This window comes from Carcharhinus amblyrhynchos, chromosome 11 (assembly GCF_965287045.1).
Source record: "Carcharhinus amblyrhynchos chromosome 11, sCarAmb.v2.hapA, whole genome shotgun sequence".
Classification (NCBI taxonomy): Eukaryota; Metazoa; Chordata; class Chondrichthyes; order Carcharhiniformes; family Carcharhinidae; genus Carcharhinus; species Carcharhinus amblyrhynchos.
The window spans coordinates 20,317,979-20,337,885 of record NC_137334.1 but is presented as its reverse complement, the minus strand read 5'-3'; the positions used below and the strand labels follow the sequence as shown (position 1 = coordinate 20,337,885).

Genomic DNA, 19,907 nt, shown 5'->3' with positions numbered 1-19,907 from the left:
TTTTGAAGGACAAAATTGTATCCGCCTCTACTACTATCTCTGGCAGCTTGTTCCAGGCACTCACCATCCTCTGTGTGAAAAAATTGCCCCTCTGGACACTTGTATATCTCCCCGCTCTCACCTTAAACCTAGTTTTCGACTCCCTTCTTTGGGAAAAGATATTGACTATCTAACTGATCTGTGCCCCTCATTATTATATAGACTTCTGTAAGATCACCCATCAGCCTTTTATGCTCAAGAGGAAAAAAGTCTCAGTCTATCCAGCCTATCCTTATCACTCAAACATATTGCTATGCTTTCTAGGATCAGAAACACTGTTTGCCATTGATGTATCTTGAAGCCCTTATCAATCCACTCACAGGCAGAGACAATCCTTGTTTAACATCTCTTAAAGAAGGGGCCTTTTCAACAGGCCTGCACTGAAGTGGTCTCCTGAGAAAAGTGGGTGTTGAAACTTACTTCAACAGTTGTCTCACCAACTGAGTTAGATGACTGAATATGCGCATAGCATAATCAAATCAAACTCCCAACACCATTCTGCCTTGGTGTTTACGTAACTCTTGAAGTCAAACCATGTTGCACAGGTCAGGAACGGTAGAATCACTTCCTAAAACTGGAATAGTTTTGATGAAATGTTGTCATGAGTTAGTAAATTGTTTAACTTTTCAACACCAGCAAATGGCTGTCCTGAACACCTGCATGACACATGCATTTTTGAGGTAATTGAAATCCCAAGTTTTTCCATCAACATGCATTATGTTAACTGAATAATTTTGTTAGATGGGTCCCATTTAAGGTTAGACCCTACATGCTTTGTGTTTACAGTAAGAGCTGCACTGTGCACCTGTTCCACCATTTCAGCAACGTGTCAAGTGATGGCCAGTTCAATTCACTGTAATGCTTCAATTCTCTTTCAATCTAGCATTCCAAATTTAGTTTCGTATCGGTGGGTGGGAGAAGGAGGATGAATGGACCGAGTGAATGTTTAAGTTTTTAAGTTTATTTATTAGTGTCACAAGTAGCCTTGTAATGAAGTTACTGTGAAAATCCCCTAGTCGCCACACTCTTACGCCTGTTTGGGAACGCTGAGGGAGAATTTAGCATGGCCAATGCACCCTAACCAGCACATCTTTCAGCTTGTGGGAGGGAACTGGAGCACCCAGAGGAAACCTACGCAGATACAGGGAGGATGTACAAACTCCACACAGACAGTGACCCAAGCTGGGAATCAAACTCGGATCCCTGGCTCTATGAGGCAGTAGTGCTAACCACTGTGCCACCATGCCGCCCAGGGAGGTGTATGAACAGGTCTAGCTGAGCTGCTGCTTCAACGTAACTGCTCATCAGCATTAGATTGTGGGGAAAAAGTGTGCAACCCTGTTTGTGAGTGTTAACTCAATTATTCGACCAAGTTACTATAGAGTTAATGGATTGATGAACAAATTGCGGCATCACAAGACTGCAGTGATGACATTTTGGGTTGAGTTGAAAGCAAGTTTTGTTCAGCTCTGGAGACTTCTGCAGCTTTTTTCCATTCTGTGAAACTTTGTGAATGTAAAGAGGAAAGTTGGATGTCAGTAAAAGAGCCTCAGATGTAAGCTGAAGCTTTGACCAAACCTGCTCTCTAATTTCCTGTCTTGGATTCTTTGGCTGAGAACTGAATGTGGAGCACGTAGCAGAGCTGGCCCCTTTGGAATGGGTTTGCAAGGACAGAGGAAGGAGGCAGACTCTTCATTTCATAAATGCTCCGGTGTAGGTTGAATTTGTGTCTCGCAAATGTCTGATATAAATCATGAACTATATAGCCTAAGAGTTGATCAGGAATGGAATTCAAAGCTGCAGGCGGGCATGGATGATGTCATTAGCTGGGAGATTGAAGCTGCCGTCAGTTTATGTAAATCAAACCAGAGATTGTGCTGCAGCTTGTAACTCAATCCAGGTCAACTGCTTTTATAATATGTGCAGGGCTTGAAATTTCATTTTTCTTAAATATCCAAGGCTGTGCAAAAAAAGGTGAATAATTGAGGAGAGAAGAAAGAGAACAGAAGGAGGCCAACAATTGTGCAGCAAAGTTAAAGGGTATTTGAAATGGGCTTCCGGAGACTGCCACAAAACAATTTAGAATCCAGCCGATTACCACACATTTCATTGATTCGGGCAGATTCTTGGTTTTTAAACTTCTTGCCAGGCTCCTCTGATGCTGAGTAGCCACAGTGTTTGATCATTCGGCCTATAGTGTTGTTTTCAGATCTTCCTCAGTCTTCAGAGCAGGCTGGTTTTAGAAGTGCTAGGAATTGTCACTTTTTAAAATTGACAGAGTTTTGGAGTCCCTCAGTGGCAGCAATTCACACACCATTGTCAGATCCAAGTCCATGTTTCAAATATTGTGATGAGATTTTTCAGCCCACTGAAGATACGAGTAACAGGGCGGCCTTTGTGGAATGTGTTGATTGGTCTGTCGGCAGTTCCTAGCTGACCTGCACACACGCTACTGCTGTGTGGTAATGCAAGTTTCGCACAGTATTTCATCACAACTGTGTGACTTGTTCCCTTGTGTGAATTATACGACAATACAGTTCTACAGCACCTATTACTCCGTTTGAAGCATTGAAGTTGCACAGTTCTTTCGGCAGTAACTTAATGTCCATGGACTGACCATATGCGACATCGAGAGCTATCCCTGAATGCCCCTATGAATAATTACTCACCCCTTTATCTGTAAGAATTGGACAACCTGCAGGAGATTAGAGAGGTTTATGATCTCCTTTGAACACTTTTATGTGAACTGCAGCTGTATTACTCACTACTTTTTGCCAACCGACTGAACTGACCCCCCAGCCCTGCCCCACCTCACCTCATGCTGCAGTGATTGACTGACACTGTACTTTTTCCCTCGCTCATGTCCAGTCCCTAGCTGAAGTGACCACTGTTTGACTGTGGCATTCTTCACAGATGAGCACTTTCCTGCTTTCACCTGATGTCCTTGTAAAGAGACAAGGATAGCAGGAGTCGGAGCCCCTGATGCATTTTCTTTCTGTGTGCCCCCAACCCACTCCCTTTCCCTGATAATTAGCTCAATTGTTGAGCTTCAACCCCACACTGACAGAGATCATGGAGGAGTCATTTTTAAAAAGCATTTCACGGGATGTGAGCATCATTGGCTGGGCCAGCATTTATTGCCCATTCCTAAATAATTCCATTTTTTTTGTTGAATTCAAATTTCACCAAGTACTGTGGTAGGATTTGAACCTGGGTCCCCAGATCTGGCTCTGGGTTTTTGGATTACTCGTCCAGTGACAATACCACAGCGCCACTGCCTCTTAAGCTTGGGATGGCTGTCTGTGTTTTCATGCTACATTGGTTATAAATATTCAAGATAGGGAGTCTATTAAAGGTGCCTGCTTTCATTTCAATATTCCAATTAAAATAATTCTCTCTGGATTACAAAAGTCATTCCTAAACGCACCTCCTTTAGCTTTTATTTAAATTCAAGACCAAAAATGTATGTGGAAGATGTCGGGGGAGGGGTTGTGGAACACACTTCCAGATGGTGCATGATTTATATATAAATGGACTATCTTTTATAGTGCAAGTGGTATTGATGCTATCTGACCTGAATGATATGCTGTGGCCTATAACATAAAGCACTGTAAATTACATTACAGACCCAGCCTGCTCCACTTGGCTTAATGTGAACAAAATAATTGTTGGGAATACATATAACGTGGTAGAATTTAAAATAAAATCTAATAGAAATCTGTGGTCACATCTGCCTTCAGGTACCCTCCGGTTCATTATCTGTAGTAATTTGATGCCTTTTCAGTAATGAGGATCAGAGTTCTAGAGTGGCGACCCAGCAGGCAGAGGTCTACAGGTTAATATAAGCTGTCCATTATACTTCTGCGAGAATTAATTTTTTGCTTAACACCTGCAGATTTCACATGTCATGAAGCGTGCTTGAAGGACATGATGCATTTTCTCTGCAAATTGGCTGCTATATGTGCCCTGGGGAATTGGGTCTAATGGCACATGCTTTTATCCAGGAGAGAAACACTGTCAAAGTATCGTCCAGTTTGCTTCAATGTTGATGGCTGAATCTAAAGGAATTGGTGTGAATTCATGGAATTGACAAGTGTGTCCCTTTTGAAGTTGGAGGTAATTTGGGTGTGATGAATTTGAACAATAGAAAGACCCAGACTATTGCATCACTCTCTGCACTGGTTTCTTTTAAAATTTCTTACCCAAAGGATATGTTGCATTGAGTTTAAATTTGCTCCTTCTGCTGTCTGATTAAAATGGTTTACATTAGTGGATTAGCTGTTGCACACCTGTGGGAACTAACCGCAGTTTCCGCAAGGATAAAGGGAAAAAGGTCAGTCCAGGAGACCTGATATGCAGAGTTTGCTGGAAAGTGCATAGCACCTGAAAGAGGAGGGATATTGTGCTGCGTGGGACCCTTTATTGTTTGATCAAGGGTCCCATCTGAAACATGAATCTGGATGCTCCTCTCACCTGCTGTGCATTCTCAGTGTGGAGTTTATTTAAGTTGGGGTTACAGTTCTTTTCAGAGCGCACTAGTTGTAAAATAATCTTGATGTTGGAACCCCTTGTTCCTGTAGTGCTCTGGGCCTAATCATATTTTTATCTGTCTTTATTAATCATACAGTGGTCCATGCCAATTGCTGTTTATCTCTTCTTCCCGTGTTTGAGACTATTTGCTATAGATTCAAAAAATAAGCAGTGCTGCCCAGAATGTGTTTTTGTTTATCCATTGTCAACGTTTAGTGGCATTTATTGGTCCATTCCCAGTTGTCCTGGGAAGATGGTGGTGAGTCACCTTGGACTACTGAAGCTGTGGGAGTTGACTCAACTTGAAGGTTTGCTAGGCCAATTCAAAGGGCAGTTAGGAGATGATCAGAAAAACAGAAAATGTTGGAAATACTCAGCAGATCTAGCAGCATCTGTGGAGGAAGCCAGAATTATCATTTCAGATCTATGACCTTTTATCAGAACTTCTGACGTATGGCACCCAGTACTGAATGAACAGGGATTTCCTCCAATTAAAACACTGAGGAGACTGATTGAAACACTGACACAAGTTCCAGTCAGAACCTTGGCATTTAACTAAATACCTCCCATCTGCTCCTGAAATCCTCCTTGAATGCGAGCTAATGAACGCTGGTTCCCACGTCCTAATCTCGCCAACTCCCATTTTTCCCTCCAACACCACGAGTTAAAAATTCTCACCCTCTAATCTTTTTGAGCCTCATCCTTCCCTCTCTGTGTAAATGTCTCCAGCCCCATTACAATTCTGGATTCTCACACATCATCAAATTCCTTCAGCTTTCCGCTGATAGCTGTGCCATCAGGGTGTAGGTCCCAACCTTTGGCTGTCTCTCCTTAAAGCTCAATGCCTTGCTATCTCACTCTCCTCCTTAAGTTCCTCCTTTTTAAAACCATTTGGCCACGTGTACTAATAACTCTTTCTTTAAATTGGTGCCTTGTTTATATTTGGCTAATTTAAACTGCTGTTGCGGGTTCATGAATTGAATTTTGAGTTGCAGAGGATGATTCTTCCCATGGAATTATCCCCTAGCACCTACCTGTGCCTGAGAGAGAAGGGTTGGGGGCAGGGATTAGTGCTGGAAAGAGACAGTTGTGACAGTGGCTCTGAGGGTTTTCTTGTAGCTGTTGCTTGAAATTTGCTGTTGAGTCGTATCGCTTGTCAAGTGGTTTAGTTTGCAAAATGATTTGTGAAGGATTTTGTTAGACTCCAAAAACAAACTGCTAATGTAAACAGAATCCTAGTGCAATGTGGTCTGTTTTAAACTCATCTGAACTGATGAGCTCGGGGCTGTCCCACACCTACCTGTCCTGCTGCTACTGGCCACATTCTGTCTGTGCGCCTTGGTTATTTAGAAGTGAATTGGTCACAAATCCCTGCCCCCAATCCTTCTCTCTCAGGCACGAGTTGATGCTAGGAGATAATTCCATGGAAAGAATCATCCTTTGCTACTCTAGGTTCAACTCATGAACCTACAACAGCAGTTTAAATCAGCCAAATGTAAAACAGGCACCAATTTAAAGAAAGAGTTATTCAGATAGATGATCAAATGGTTTTAATAAGAAGGAGAGTGAGATAGCAAGGCATTGAGCTTTAGGGAGAGACAGCCAGGGGTTGGGACCTACACCTGAATGGCACAATTATCAGTGGAAAGCTGAAGGAATTTGATGATGTGCGGGAATTCAGAATTGGTCGGCTTTGCAGGCCTTTGTTAGCACACCTGAAGCACAAGTAGCAGGTGTTTTGGTGCCGATACCCCTTGGCCTCATTATTTAATCCTCTCTGCAGCTGTCAAACTGCATCCTTTTTTTTGAATAGAGTTAGCTGAAAATTCAGCCTTGTTGATTAATGTCTTTAAGTGCAGCATTGTTAAAGTAGTTACAGAGCACTATCCGTTCACTGCTATTTTTCTTGGCTTGGATCAGACCTTCCACTGAAGGCAGGCTGCTATTGAGGCAGCTCACACAGCTGCCTTGGTGACTTCCTGTCTTGGATTTGAGATGTCAGATGGAAAGTCTCACCGCTTGTGTATACTGAAGACACACCAACTGTGGCAGCCACATTTGCTGAAGTGAAGGACAGATTTGTCCCTAGCCACAGCATTGGCTTAAAAGGGCTGCGCAGAGGTTAGAGATCAGAATGGAGGGTGATTTTGGAGCCTGGTACAGTGACAGAATCAAATCAGGAATATTTGCTTCCAAGTCGAATTACCATTTGCCAAAATGACTTCAATGTTTTGGGGGAGGAACATCAATTTAATGAGTTTCAGCTGTTGAGTTGGTTGATGCCTCATGTTTCAGCTGCTTATTATTGGAAGCATTTTTTGGGACACAAGGAATCATGGTTGCTGCTCGGATGGTTAGGAAAGTCATAGAGGTTTACAGCATGGAAACAGGTCCTTTGGCCCAACTTGTACATGCCGCTCAGTTTTTCACCACTAAGCTGTTCCCAATTGCTCCCATAAAGACAGTGTTTAACAGCACCACACAGAGGGCACCAGGATCACACGGTTGATCTGTGCTGGGGTGGAGGTTTCAGTCTTCCTGGCTAAAAGAGATGAATCAGCTCAAGTTCCTTCCCCTGATTGCAGGGGGACACAGTGGTTAGCATTGCTGCCTCTCAGTGCCAAGGACCCAGGTTCAATTTCAGCCTTGGGTCACTGTGCGGAGTTTGCATATTCTCCCCGTGTCTATGTGGGATTTCTCAGGGAAGCTTTGGTTTCCTCCCGTACTCCAAAGATGTGCAGTTAGGTGGATTGGCCATGCTAAATTGCCCCTTAGTGTCAGGGGGATTAGCAGGATAAGTACATAGGGTTACAGGGATAGGGCTTGGGTGGGATTGTCGTCGGTGCAGGCTCGATGGGCCTGCAATGTAGGTATTCTATGATTCAGTTGCCTGCTCCATTCACTCATGCCTTTTGTTGCCTCTGAGTTCGAGCAGTCCAGTGTTGGCCTCCACATTCTACTCTCTGTAACTTGCACCAGGTTCTGTTCCTCCACCCTGTGCTTTCTGACCTACATTGGCTGTGGGTCCAGCAAGCTGTTAGCTTTTATGTGCTCATCCTTTTCAAACTTTTCCATCTCACCTCTTCCTATCCCTGCATCATCTTCCAGTCCCTCCTTGAAAGATCCTGAGGAGACTTGATGGGGTGGATGTGGAAAGAATGTTTCCTCTTGGGAAAGAATCTCGAACTACGAGCCACTGTAGGGCCATCCATTTAAGGCAGATGAGGAAAAAATTTTCTGAGGATTGTGAGAATTCTCTTCCTTAAAAGGTGGTTGAGGAAGAATCTTTGAATATTTTTACGCAGAGCATGATGGATTTTTGATATGCAGTGTAGTGAAAGGTTATCAGGGGTAGGCAGGAATTTGAGGTTAAAATTAGGTCAGTCATGATCTTATTGAATGGCAGAGCAAGCTTGAGGGGCTGAGTGGCCTACTCCTGTTCCTCTATGTGCACGTAATCCTCCACGATGGCTATGCTCATCTAATTCTGGCCACTTGTGTATCCCCAGTTTTAATTGCTTGTTGCTGGCCATGCCTTTAGTTGTCCAGGCTCCAAGGTCTCGAATTCCCTCCCTACACTTCTGTCTATCTTTCTATCTCTTTCCCCTTTTAAGACACTCCTTACAACTCTTTGACCATGCTTTTGGTCTTCTGCGTATGTAGCTCTAACTCCTACTTTGTTTTGTAATGCTCTTGTGAAGTGTCTTAGGATGCTGTGTTATGTTGTATGATGCAATTGTTGTTGCTACTGGAAAGGTGTGAGGGCAAGAACCAGATTGGGTTTGACATTGATACTTCCTGATATTGAACACCCTGCTATCACTCATCTCTGCTCAATCGTGAACCAGAGGGTGTTTTCTGTGTGTAGAACTGTAGCCGTGTGTGAGCCAGCATCTTCTGGAGCAGATGATACCATGAGTTTGTTTTATTCTGCTCTGATTGGGATCCAGAAAAATGAAGTAGAGCCCAAAGGAATTTTTGGCCCAGTTTTATTAATGAAGCGGAGATTGTCCTGTTAATATTTATAGTTATTTTGTGAAATGTTCACTCTGCAAACCCCAAGCTTGCAAGGGTGGGGCTGGAACTTTGCTTTTGGCTGTTCTGTGTGTTTGCTCACAGCAAATGGAAATGGTGGCATTTAAATGTTTATTAAAGACAATCACCTCCAGCTCTGCAAAGAATGACTTGGGTTGAGTGGATCGCTACCAGCTCTTCTCTCCTGAGGAAGAAAAGTTCTCCAGATGTCTGTCACCTGGCATTTTGCCAAGTGGTAACACTTCAGGTGTAAGCTCAGGCAGTATGTGCTTAACAGGGCCTTCTCTCATGAGGGATCTTATTCTAGATGTGGAGATGCCAGAGTTGGACTGGGGTAAACAAAGTAAGAAGTCTCACAACACCAGGTTAAAGTCCAACAAGTTTACTATCAAGTTATTTGGTAGTAAACGCCACTAGCTTCCAGAGCACTGCTCCTTCGTCAGGTGAGTGGGGAGTTCTGATCACGAACAGGGCATATAAAGGCACACACAGTTTACAAGCTACTGATTAGAATGTGAGTCTTTACAGCTAGTCAGCTAATCAAGCCTTAAGGATGCAGACAATGTGAGTGGAGATAGCATTAAGCATAGGTTAAAGAGATGTGTATTGTCTCCAAACAGGACAGTAAGTGAGATATTGCAAGCCCAGGCAAGTCATGGGGCTTACAGGTAGCATGACATGAACCCAAGATCCCAGTTGAGGCCGTCTTCATGTGTACGGAACTTGGCTATCAGTTTCTGCTCAGCGACTCTGCGTTGTCATATGTCATGAACGCCACCTTGGAGAACGTTTACCCAAAGATCAGAGGCCGAATGCCCGTGACCGCTGAAGTGTTGGCCAACAGGGAGGGAACAGTCTTACCTGGTGATTGTTGAGCGGTATTCATTCATCTGTTGTCATAGCGTCTGCATTGTCTCTCCAATGTACCATGCCTCGGGACATCCTTTTCTGCAGCGTATCAGGTAGACAACGTTGGCCAAGTTGCAAAAGTATGTGCCATGTATCTGGTGGATAGTGTTCTCATGTGAGATGATGGCATCGTGTCAATGATCCGGCATGTCTTACAGAGGTTGCTGTGGCAGGGTTGTGTGGTGTTGTGGTCACTGTTCTCCTGAAGGCTGGGTGGTTTTCTGCGGACAGTGAGGTTTGAGATTGTGCAGTTGTTTGAAGGCAAGAAGTAGGGGTGTGGCGTTGGCCTTGGCAAGATGTTCATCTTCATCAATGACATGTTGAAGACTCCGGAGAAGATGTCGTAGCTTCTCCACTCCGGGGAAGTCCTGGACGACGAAGGGCACTCTGTCTACCATGTCTTGTGTTTGTCTTCTGAGGAGGTCGATGCGGCGGTTTTTCGCTGCAGCGCATTGGAACTGTTGATCGATGAGTCGAGCGCCATATCCTCTTCTTATGAGGACATCTTTCAGTGTCTGGAGGTGTCTGTTGCGATCCTCCTCATCTAAACAGATCCTGTATATATGGAGGGCTTGCCCATAGGGGATGGCTTCTTTAACGTGTTTAGGGTAGAAGCTAGAGGGGTGGAGCATCGTGAGGTTATCTGTGGGCTTGTGGTACAGTGAGGTGCTGAGGTGACCATCCTTAATGGAGATGCATGTGTCCAAGAATGCAACCGATTCCGGAGAATAGTCCATGGTGAGTCTGATGGTGGGATGGAACTTGTTGATGACATCATATAGTTGTTTCAGTGATTGTTCATCGTAAGTCCAAAGGAAGAAAACTTCATTGATGTATCTAGTGTATAGCATTGGTTGAAGATTCTGTGTGGTGAAGAAGTCTTGTTTGAGCCTGTGCATGAAGATGTTGGCATATTGAGGTGCGAATTTAGTCTCTATGGCTGTTCCATGCATCTGGATGAAGAACTGGTTGTTGAAGGTGAAGACATTGTGGTCCAGGATGAAGCAGATGAAAAATTGCATCTGGAAACTGGCAGTTGTTGTACTGACAAGAACATAGAACATAGAACACTACAGCACAAACAGGCCCTTCGGCCCACAAGTTGCGCCGATCACATCACCTACCAACCTACAGACCTATCTATAACCCTCAATCTCATTAAACCCCATATACTCATCCAGAAGTCTTTTAAAAGACCCCAGCGAGTTCGCCTCCACCACCACTGACGGCAGCCGATTCCATTCACTCACCACCCTCTGAGTGAAAAACTTACCCCTAACATCACTTCTGAACCTCCCTCCCCGCACCTTAAATCTGTGTCCTCTCGTAGCGACCATTTCAAACCAGGGAAATAGCCTCTGAGAGTCCACCCTATCTATTCCTCTCAACATTTTGTAAACTTCTATCAGGTCGCCTCTCAACCTTCGTCTCTCCAGGGAAAAGAGTCCCAGCTCCCTCAACCTAACTTCATAAGGCATGCCTCCCAGTCCAGGCAACATCCTTGTAAATCTCCTCTGTACCCTTTCAATAGCTTCTACATCTTTCCTATAGTGAGGCGACCAGAACTGCGCACAATACTCCAAATGAGGCCTGACAAGGGTCTTATAAAGTTCCAGCATTACCTCCCGACTCCTAAACTCAGTCCCTCGATTAATGAAGGCCAGTACACCATACGCCTTCTTGACCACCTCCTCCACCTGCGAGGCCGATTTAAGAGTCCTGTGGACCCGGACCCCAAGATCCTTCTGCTCCTCAACACTACTCAGACTTCTGCCCTTGATAGTGTACTCGTTCATCCCGTTGGTTCTGCCAAAATGGACGACTACACATTTATCCGCGTTGAAGTCCATCTGCCACTTCTCCGCCCAGTCCTGCATCCTATCTATGTCCTGCTGCAACTTTTGCCATCCTTCCAGATCATCCACAACACCACCGACCTTCGTGTCATCAGCGAACTTACTTACCCATCCCTCCACTTCCTCATCCAGGTCATTTATGAAAATGACAAACAACAAGGGTCCCAGAACAGATCCTTGAGGCACTCCGCTGGTGACTGACCTCCATTCAGAAAAAGCCCCATCCACAACCACTCTCTGCCTTCTGCAGGCAAGCCAGTTCTGGATCCACAAGGCCAAAGGCCCTTGGATCCCATGCCCTCTCACCTTCTCAAGAAGTCTTGCATGGGGGACCTTATCAAACGCCTTGCTGAAGTCCATGTACACTACGTCCACGGCACTTCCTTCGTCAATGTGTTCAGTCACATTATCGAAGAACTCAACTAGGCTTGTAAGGCACGACCTGCCCTTGACAAATCCATGCTGACTATTCCTGATCATGTCAAACCTCTCCAAATGTTCGTAAATCTTGTCCCTCAGAAGCCTCTCCATCAGCTTACCAACCACTGAGGTCAGACTCACCGGTCGGTAATTTCCCGGAAGAAGTGTACCGACAACTGAACAACGAGGGACACTATAGACAGTTACCCACAGATCCGACCAAAGAGCGCACCAATCAACTCAACACTCTGATCAAGACCTTTGATCCGGACCTTCAGAGCACCCTCCGTGCTCTCATCCCACACATTCCCCGCATTGGAGATCTCTACTGCCTCCCAAAGATACACGAGGCAAACACACCCAGCCGTTCCATCGTATCGGGTAATGGGACCTTGTGCGAGAACCTCTCTGGCTACGTCGAGGGCATCCTGAAGCCCATTGTACAAAGAAGCCCCAGCTTTTGTCGCGACACTACTGACTTCCTACAGAAACTCAGCACACATGAAACAGTTGAACCGGGGCACTCCTCATCACAGATGTCTCGGCACTCTACATTAGCATCTCCCACAACGATGGCATTGCTGCAACTGCCTCAGTACTCAATGCCAACAACTGCCAGTTTCCAGATGCAATTTTACAACGCATCCGCTTCATCCTGGACCACAATGTCTTCACCTTCAACAACCAGTTCTTCACCCAGACACACAGAACAGCACTTCAATATGCCAACATCTTCATGCACAGGTTCAAACAAGACTTCTTCAGTGCACAGTACCTTCAACCGATTCTATACACTAGATACATCAATTAAGTTTTCTTCCTTTGGACTCATGGTGAACAATCACTGAAACAACTATATGATGATATCAACAAGTTCCATCCCACCATCAGACTCACCATGGACTACTCTCTGGAATCGGCTGCATTCTTGGACACATGCATCACCATTAAGGACAGTCATCTCAGGACCTCAGTGTACCACAAGCCCACAGATAACACCACGATGCTCCACTTCTCCAGCTTCCACCCTAAACACGTTAAAGAAGCCATCCCCTATGGGCAACATCTCGCTTACTGTCCTGTCTGGAGACAATACACATCTCTTTAACCTATGCTTAATGCTATCTCCACTCACATTGTCTGCACCTTTAAGACTTGATTAGCTGTAAAGACTTGCATTCTAATCAGTATTCTGTAAACTGTGTGCCTTTATATGCCCTGTTTGTGATCAGAACTCCTCACTTATCTGACGAAGGAGCAGCACTCCGGAAGCTAGTGGCGTTTACTACCAAATAAACCTGTTGGACTTTAACCTGGTGTTGTGAGACTTCTTACCGGATCTTAACCGAACCAGAAGCATCATTCAAGCATTTTTTCAGTTAGTCTGGCCACTTTTGCACTTGTTTAATAGTTCAGAATTGCTCTTTGTGTGGCACAGCAACAAGAGGGAGTAACAATTGATTATTTCTTGGCTTAAGTGGCAGATATAGCATTTAACGGAGCCTAACTTGGAATGTTGAGACCTGCTGCAGCAATCCTACATGTAACAGGGCTGAACCTGCAGTTTTCAATATATCTTGACCAATTTCATCTTAATAATGTTGTGCGTGGTTAACACAATTTTTCTAGCAAAAAAAATGGCTGTGTATCACAGCTCGATTTATAGTCTGGTTTTCAGTATAGTCCAGTAATTTATCTAGATCGCTTCTGCACTGGGGCTGTACTTCTGACCCATAGTTCAGCTCCAGCTATTATTGATTAATGCATTAAATTCTCCGTGTAGTACGGTATATCGGACTATAGTCTGTGCCCATAGTACAAATAGTTGTGCCCTAAAAGCAATAAAATCTGAAAGCAACATGCTTTGAAAGGCAGAGGGGAGCAGTTGTGCTGGGAGCTGTAAGACAGCATGGAGGCAGATAATTTAATTTTTATTGTATTTCAGGGCACCTGTGTGACTTAATGCATTGTATAGCCTTATTTGTGAGTTTAGGCAACGCAGCTATATGTAAGGAAACTGTTTCAGGTGTGTGTACAGTAAATTCTGTGTTTATGAATGTATGATAATGTCAATACTGTGTCTGTTTAGAGCACACAATTGGCAAAAATGATTAGCTGTTGTATCGAATTGTGCTAGCTCAGCAAGAACCATCTAATCCATCTTTTACATTCCTCAAATTAGTTAATCTCTAGCTTGAAATTTACTTCTAACAAAATATCTCATAGAATCCCTATTGTACAGAATGATGCCATTTGGCCCGTTGAGTATGTACTGACCACAATCCTACCCAGGCCCCATTCCCATAACCTCACACATTTACCCTGGCTAATCCCCCTGACACTAAGGGGCAATTTGGCATGGCCAACCAACCTAACCCGCACATATTTGGACTGTGGGAGGAAACCGGAGCACCCGGAGGAAACCCACACAAACATGAGGAGAATGTGCAAACTCCACAGAGACGGTAAACCCAAGGCTGGAATTGAACCTGGTCCCTGCTGTGAGGCAGCAGTGCTAATCATTGTGACACTGTGCTGCTCTAATCTATTTTGTGATGATCCTCTGCATCTTCTCTTTACTCTTCATTTGATTTATATCACCATGTCATCCATTTGCCAACCAATAGATGCAACCCCTTCATTTATTTACTCCCAAGTACCTATGGAATCTAGACTTTTGTCATTCTTTCAGATAATACATTCCAGATCTCACAAAGTTCTGTGTGGGGCAAGATAATGTCTCCTCATCTCTCCTCTGGTTCTTTTGCCAATTATTTTAAATGTGTCCTCTGGTTATCAACGCTGTTGCCAGTGGAAATGGCTTCTCCTTAACCTGCTGAACAAAATCCCTCTCAAATTTGAAAGTCTTGGTTAGCTCCCTGCTTGAACCATCTCCATCCTCAGGAAAACTATCTCAGATTCAGTGGGATCTTGTGGGGACCATGCTGCGGCAAAATTAACTGCAATGTTTCCAGCAAACCTGACTGCTCTTTAGGGTGACATGGTGGACAGTGGTTAACCCAGCTGCCTCACAATGCCAGGGATCTGGGTTTGATTCCCAACTGAGGTCGCTGTCTGTGTGGAGTCTGCACATTCTCTCCGAGTCTGCGTGGGTTACCTCCGAGTGCTCCGGTTTCCTCCAACAGTCCTGCAGATTAGGTGGATTGGCCCTGCTAAATTGTCCCTTAGTGTCAAGTGGGCCAGCTAGGGTAAATGCCTGGAGTTATGGGCATAGGGCCTGGATGGGATTGTGGTCGGTGCAGACTCAATGGGCCGAATGGCCTCCTTCAGCACTGTAGGGTTTCTATGATACACTTGAGGGAGTGGTAGAGTAGATGGTGATTAATGAGTTTAGAAATGCTATATAAATGCAGGTTCTCTCACCCTCTTGACCTAATTTCATTGCATTTCTCCTCCAATGATTCTATTCCTCCAACTCTTTTCTTTGTCTGTCTGCCCAAACTGCTCCCCTTCACCCCTCACCCCCACTCTCCTTCCAAGAAGTGTTAACACTATAGGTTCATAGTGCTGGTAAGCTTTTGATAGCCACCCAAAAAGCCGTTTTCTATTTTTAAGCCTTGATGTTGAATGTCGGCAGACAATTAAGTTACGGAAAACTTCAAAACTGGGACTAATCTTTCCGCTTGCACGTTGCACATTCACCAGCCAGAGCCACTGAATAGTGATCAGGAGCAGTTTGATTCCTCTGCCCCTCCCTCCTTTTGAACTGAGTGACATTCTGACTGTGATCCTTAGCTTGTGTCACCAGCTGAGAGCAGCAAGCTCTGTACAGAACAGTGAGTGGACCTATCGCTGTCCCAAACTGTGCTTCTAAAAAATACACTGGACCCTTCGTGTACCAAGCAGCAATAAGGCAGCTATTTTACATATTATGAGTGAATAATCCTGCTGCCAATGACTGCTGTTTGTGATTAATATATGGCATTAATTTTCAATTTATATGTGGAATTTGTTGCTGCTAGCTGTCTTTTTTTAAGCAGAACTATTTCTTCTCCACACTTGTACTGAAACTCAAATCTTGACTGCAGACTTGTGCTGTTTGGTATAATTCTGCTGAGAGCTCCTAATTGCTTCAGAGTAGTTTATAATCTTTAGATAGCAGGAGGAAATTAAGTTTGATGGGAGGGAACAGGGTTATTAATCTGGTTTTTGCAGTGTTCATTAATGATGAGCAGTGGCTTGTCTGGGAGTGGCGGAATAACTTGAGGTGTAATGAGTGCTTAAGGCATGAGAGAGAAAACACATTCTGGTTCCTCCCATAGTTTCATCAATCATGAACCATCCCCAGGCTGGTCATCAGACTTGAAGCTCTTGCCTAGCTGAGCTAATGGTCTCTACAGCCACCTGTTTGCAACATATGTGAGTGCATTTTTACATTGGAAATCACATGGGGAATTGTAGAAGTGGAACTGTCCTGTGTGGATACGATAAAATTGAGGCTCGAGTTCCTTTTGTCCCCTTGCTGACAGAATGTTCTTTCCACCTGAGATTTGTTCTCTTAAATCACCAGTGAGCATTTGTGTGTTTGCTCAGTGATAGCTGACGCATGCCATGTTCACAATGAGGTACAGCGCCTCTTCATGCCAACTGGCTGGTAACAGCTACTTAATTCCTGTCAATTGTAATGGTGATGTGTACAAATCTCCCACTGTTTCTGTAAGCTATCGCGTTGAATGATCAACCATGATCATAATGAGAGGGGCAGAACAAGCCCAAAGAGCCAAAAAGCCTGTCCCTGCTCCTATTTTCTATGTTTCTATGTTACCATGATAGCACTATATATCCAATAGGGACTGGGCTATCATCTGTACAGTACTGGTGGATATGGGTCTCTGTGGTGGGAGGAATGTCAGGGGATTTATAAAGAGTGTTGAATACTGAATTGCATTGTAATGTCATGGCTTAAGTAAATCGAATTCCTTTGGTCACAGATGGATCAAACCTCTGATGAAGATGTGGACCATGCGGCAGAGGAGGACAGTGATAAGGAGGATCAGGACTTGGATCAGATGTTTGGGGCCTGGCTGGGTGAGCTCGACAAACTCACTCAGGTAAGTAGGAGTAACCTGATTTGAGGTTAGAAGGCTTCCAACCCTTGCAGGGAGTGGTTCTGCTGACGGTTTTCATTGCTGAAAGGTACAAGTATTTCTGACTGGATTGTGTACTCAGTTCAGGTGGCTCATGTCAGGATTTCCCTTTACCTGTGTTAGTGACTAATGTAAACCTGTGATTATGGGCAAGATATAGACATGCAGGATTCAAACTGTTCCGTCTACCTTATCAAAATCGTGGTTGAAGAGCTTCCCTGTCGCTTCACTGGGCAACGGCACTGGGAATCTCCTGATGTTGAGGAGTAAAAGACTATAGAGTTTGATCCATAGTCCATACCAAGTTAGTGTCAGCACCATGCACTCAGAGCAGGAATGATGAGCAGGCAATTTATCCCAGGAGCAAAAACATTGCAAAACTCAGGATTCCAGGGAATAACCTGTTCACAATTTTGTTCATTAAGTACATTTCATTGGCCATTGGTTGCATTAATCAGAAATCTACCTCCAAGGATGCCAGTGATGTGAAAAACCTCTTTTTTCAAGAGCCAATTGTTCTAATTATAGTTAAAAAAACACATTTATTAAGGATGATCCTTCACAATCAGTAGGGGAATGGCTGCAGAGTATAATCAAGCTTTTATGTTACATGTTTGAACTTGCAACATTGGGGGTACGTGTGTGGTTGGAGGAGTGTGTGTGGGGGGGGGTTGTTGGAGGAGTGTGTGTGGAGGGGGAGTTGTTGGAGGAGTGTGTGTGGAGGGAGAGTTGTTGGAGGAGTGTGTGTGGGGGGGGGGAGTTGTTGGAGGAGTGTGTGTGGGGGGGGGAGTTGTTGGAGGAGTGTGTGTGGGGGGGGTTGTTGGAGGAGTGTGTGTGGGGGGGGTTGTTGGAGGAGTGTGTGTGGGGGGGGTTGTTGGAGGAGTGTGTGTGGGGGGGGGTTGTTGGGGGAGTGTGTGTGGGGGGGGTTGTTGGAGGAGTGTGTGTGGGGGGGGTTAGTGTGTGTGTGTGTGGGGGGGGTTAGTGTGTGTGTGTGTGTGTGTGTGTGTGGGGGGGGTGGTTTGTGTGTGTGTGTGTCGGGGGGGGTTAGTGTGTGTGTGTGTGGGGGGGGGTTAGTGTGTGTGTGTGTTTGTGGTCAGCTGGGGAGTGTGTGTGTGGGGTTGGTGGGAGATTGGAGTGGGTGTAGGAGTATCTACTTGTGTGTGTGCATGGGGTTATTGGGGGACTGTGGGGTGGGTGTGGGGTTAGGGTGTGTCTATGTGAGGGTTAGTGTGTGTGTGGGGGGGGGTTAGTGTGTGTGGGGGGGGGTTAGTGTGTGTGTGGGGGGGGGTTAGTGTGTGTGTGGGGGGGGTTAGTGTGTGTGTGGGGGGGGGTTAGTGTGTGTGTGGGGGGGGGTTAGTGTGTGTGTGGGGGGGGGTTAGTGTGTGTGTGGGGGGGGGTTAGTGTGTGTGTGGGGGGGGGTTAGTGTGTGTGTGGGGGGGGGGTTAGTGTGTGTGTGGGGGGGGGGTTAGTGTGTGTGTGTGGGGGGGGGTTAGTGTGTGTGTGTGGGGGGGGGGTTAGTGTGTGTGTGTGGGGGGGGGGGTTAGTGTGTGTGTGTGGGGGGGGGTGTTAGTGTGTGTGTGTGTGTGGGGTTAGTGTGTGTGTGGGGTTAGTGTGTGTGTGTGGGGGGTTAGTGTGTGTGTGTGGGGTTAGTGTGTGTGTGTGTGGGGTTAGTGTGTGTGTGTGTGTGGGGTTAGTGTGTGTGTGTGTGGGGTTAGTGTGTGTGTGTGTGTGTGTGGGGTTAGTGTGTGTGTGTGTGTGTGGGGGTTAGTGTGTGTGTGTGGGGGGTTAGAGTGTGTGTGTGTGTGTGGGGTTAGTGTGTGTGTGTGTGTGTGGGGTTAGTGTGTGTGTATGTGTGTGTGTGGGGTTAGTGTGTGTGTGTGTGTGTGTGGGGTTAGTGTGTGTGTGTGTGTGTGTGTGGGGTTAGTGTGTGTGTGTGTGTGGGGTTAGTGTGTGTGTGTGTGTGTGTGTGTGTGTGTGTGTGGGGTTAGTGTGTGTGTGTGGGGGGGGGTTAGTGTGTGTGTGTGGGGGGGGTTAGTGTGTGTGTGTGGGGGGGGGTTAGTGTGTGTGTGTGGGGGGGGGTTAGTGTGTGTGTGTAGGGGGGGGTTAGTGTGTGTGTGTGGGGGGGGGTTAGTGTGTGTGTGTGGGGGGGGGGTTAGTGTGTGTGTGTGGGGGGAGGGTTAGTGTGTGTGTGTGGGGGGGTGTTAGTGTGTGTGTGTGTGGGGGGGGGGGGGTTAGTGTGTGTGTGTGTGGGGTTAGTGTGTGTGTGGGTGGGGTTAGTGTGTGTGTGGGGTTGAAGTGTGTGTGTGTGTGGGGTTGAAGTGTGTGTGTGTGGGGTTGAAGTGTGTGTGTGTGGGGGGTTAGTGTGTGTGTGTGTGGGGGGGGGTTAGTGTGTGTGTTGGGGGGGGTTAGTGTGTGTGTGGGGGGGGGGTTAGTGTGTGTGGGGGGGGGGGTTAGTGTGTGTGTGTGGGGGGGGGTTAGTGTGTGTGTGGGGGGGTGGGGTTAGTGTGTGTGTGTGGGGGGGGGTGTTAGTGTGTGTGTGTGTGTGGGGTTAGTGTGTGTGTGGGGTTAGTGTGTGTGTGTGGGGTTAGTGTGTGTGTGTGGGGTTAGTGTGTGTGTGTGTGGGGTTAGTGTGTGTGTGTGTGGGGTTAGTGTGTGTGTGTGGGGTTAGTGTGTGTGTGTGTGGGGTTAGTGTGTGTGTGTGTGGGGTTAGTGTGTGTGTGTGTGGGGTTAGTGTGTGTGTGTGTGTGGGGTTAGAGTGTGTGTGTGTGTGGGGTTAGTGTGTGTGTGTGTGTGTGGGGTTAGTGTGTGTGTGTGTGTGTGTGTGGGGTTAGTGTGTGTGTGTGGGGGGGGTTAGTGTGTGTGTGTGGGGGGGGGTTAGTGTGTGTGTGTGTGGGGGGGGGTTAGTGTGTGTGTGTGTGGGGGGGGGTTAGTGTGTGTGTGTGGGGGGGTGTTAGTGTGTGTGTGTGTGGGGGGGGGGGGTTAGTGTGTGTGTGTGTGTGTGTGTGTGTGT

At 45.9% G+C, this 19,907-nt stretch overlaps 1 protein-coding gene across 5 annotated transcripts in view; it reads left to right on the top strand.

Annotated features, from left to right (window-relative positions):
- Positions 1–19,907, top strand: part of LOC145349966 (ras-associated and pleckstrin homology domains-containing protein 1-like) — a 228,770-nt gene that overhangs the window by 107,771 nt on the left and 101,092 nt on the right. For all 5 annotated transcript variants that reach the window (XM_080198710.1, XM_080198708.1, XM_080198707.1 and 2 more), the window contains exon 2: positions 16,742–16,861. In XM_080198710.1, coding sequence (XP_080054836.1) covers positions 16,742–16,861 — 120 coding nt within the window. The remainder of the gene's footprint in view (positions 1–16,741; positions 16,862–19,907) is intronic.